The sequence below is a fragment of the Dromiciops gliroides genome, chromosome 1 (assembly GCF_019393635.1).
Source record: "Dromiciops gliroides isolate mDroGli1 chromosome 1, mDroGli1.pri, whole genome shotgun sequence".
In the NCBI taxonomy this organism is placed as follows: domain Eukaryota; kingdom Metazoa; phylum Chordata; class Mammalia; order Microbiotheria; family Microbiotheriidae; genus Dromiciops; species Dromiciops gliroides.
In genome coordinates this window covers 500,338,993-500,340,830 of record NC_057861.1, presented here as the reverse complement: position 1 = coordinate 500,340,830, position 1,838 = coordinate 500,338,993, and the positions used below count along the sequence as shown (strand labels likewise).

At 33.2% G+C, this 1,838-nt stretch overlaps 1 protein-coding gene across 1 annotated transcript; it reads right to left on the bottom strand.

The window, feature by feature from the left end:
• Window positions 1-1,352: 1,352 nt before the first annotated feature.
• On the bottom strand, window positions 1,353-1,605 carry LOC122736722 (60S ribosomal protein L38-like). The gene has a single exon (XM_043979104.1). The coding sequence runs from the start codon at window positions 1,603-1,605 to the stop codon at window positions 1,393-1,395; it is 213 nt and encodes a 70-aa protein (XP_043835039.1). The 3' UTR covers window positions 1,353-1,392.
• Window positions 1,606-1,838: the final 233 nt, after the last annotated feature.

The following is a 1,838-nucleotide window of genomic DNA, read 5'->3' as shown; positions in this document are numbered from 1 at the left end:
AGCTTCCCACTTCCCACATTGTTTTATGTTTCTTTGCTTAAATTGTGGCATCCAGATTTCAAGACATATAAAGACCCTCCCTCCTCTAAGGTATTTAAAAAAAAATTTCAATACCCAAATTCAGAGCTTGCCTATTTTTGTTTTCACAATAATTTGTACTACCAAGGAAAATAGTCCTGTTTCCCCTTTCAAGTATATAAGCTTGGACAATTATTTAAGTCTTTCACACTCCTTGGATCTGTTTATCTTCCTAAGTTTCTTTTTTCTGCTGCATTCACATGTGAAAGACTTGTTTTCTCAAAAGGAAGGTTTATTGTCTTTAATTCTGTTAAAAAAATGGGGTTATACTAACCTTTTCAGGATGGTATTCCCAGGTATAAATTGTAATTCATTGATTTGTGTTTGATTATATTCCAGGTTTTACTTTCATTTCTCATCATTGATGAGTTGTCCTGGAAAAATTGGTTCTTGAGTTGTTTCTTTCTGGATGCTTGGAAGATTTGCTCTTAAACATAGAAACTTTGGAGTCTGGTGACAATATTTCTAGGTAAATTAAAAATGAGGTTATTTTGTGATAGTATCCTGTGAAACCTAATTATCTGCACTATGCCTTTTAGCACCAATTTTTCTAGGCAATTTTCTTATATTATATCCTTATATATGATATTAAAACTTTTCTGAGAGGCTAATAATTCTTAGATTCTCTGGATGAGCTCTACATCAGTTATAATGGCATTTGGAGATATAGTGTGATCTTATAATTATTGCTGTGGGTTTTTTAAACTTTTCTCTTTTGTTGAATCATGAATTGAAAATTACATTTTCCCAATTCTTTTTTCAGAGCAAACACTATTTGTTAAAGTTTTCCAGTGTCTGTTCTAAAACACTGATTTTCCATTTGAGGTTTTCTTTAAAAATCTTAATTTCTTTCCATATCTCTTCCTTCTGTTCTCTGATTAAGCCTTTCAATCATGCTGGATACTGTTCCATTCTACTTTTAGAGATTCTAGTTACAGATATTACAGAAATACTAATTTCACCTACTGAAGATTTCTCCTTATATTCTTTTTATGTTCTAGAATTTCTTCATTGGATTAAGACTTATTTTATTGCTATTGTTGTTTATTTATTTGTTAATTTTCTCTTTTTCTGGTTTTTATGATCAGTAATTTTTGTGTGAGATTCTATCCTTTCCTTATTTTCATTTTTAAAATTTTATTTTCCAAACTAATTGCTCTTTTGAGATGATGAAGAGGATCTGAGTGTAAAATGTCCTCCCACTTGACTATCTTACTAGAAATTTCCTTGTCATGTTTATCACATTTTTGTTTTCCCAGTTAGTCTTTTTTTAAAAAACACATTTTAATACAGGTGTAACATTGAATGATTCCTTCACTTCAGCTCCTTCACAGCCAAACCAGGAGGCAAGGACTGTTTAAGTTTCTCTGCCTTCTCTTTGTCTGTGATGACCAAGGTGTACAGGTATCTGCTGCAGCGAACCTTAAACTTCACATTGTCCTTGTTTTTCTTGATCTTGACAGATTTGGCATCCTTTTGCCTGGCTGTGAGCAAGAAGTCTTTTATTTCCTCAATTTTGGGGGGCATAGTGGCAGCTGCGGCAGGATGAGGGAGCAGTGCAGGCCGGAGAGACTGAGCCACGGGAGAGATACTCACCCCCCAGTTAGTCTTGATTACAATTTTGGAGCCACCTTTGACTACTACCACTTCTTGGTTCTGTGTATCTAATTAGTTTCTAAATTTAGTCAATTCTCTCCCAAATAGTGTTTGTAACTGGTCTAATCTATATTATATTTGGAGTATGTATATACATATTCTAT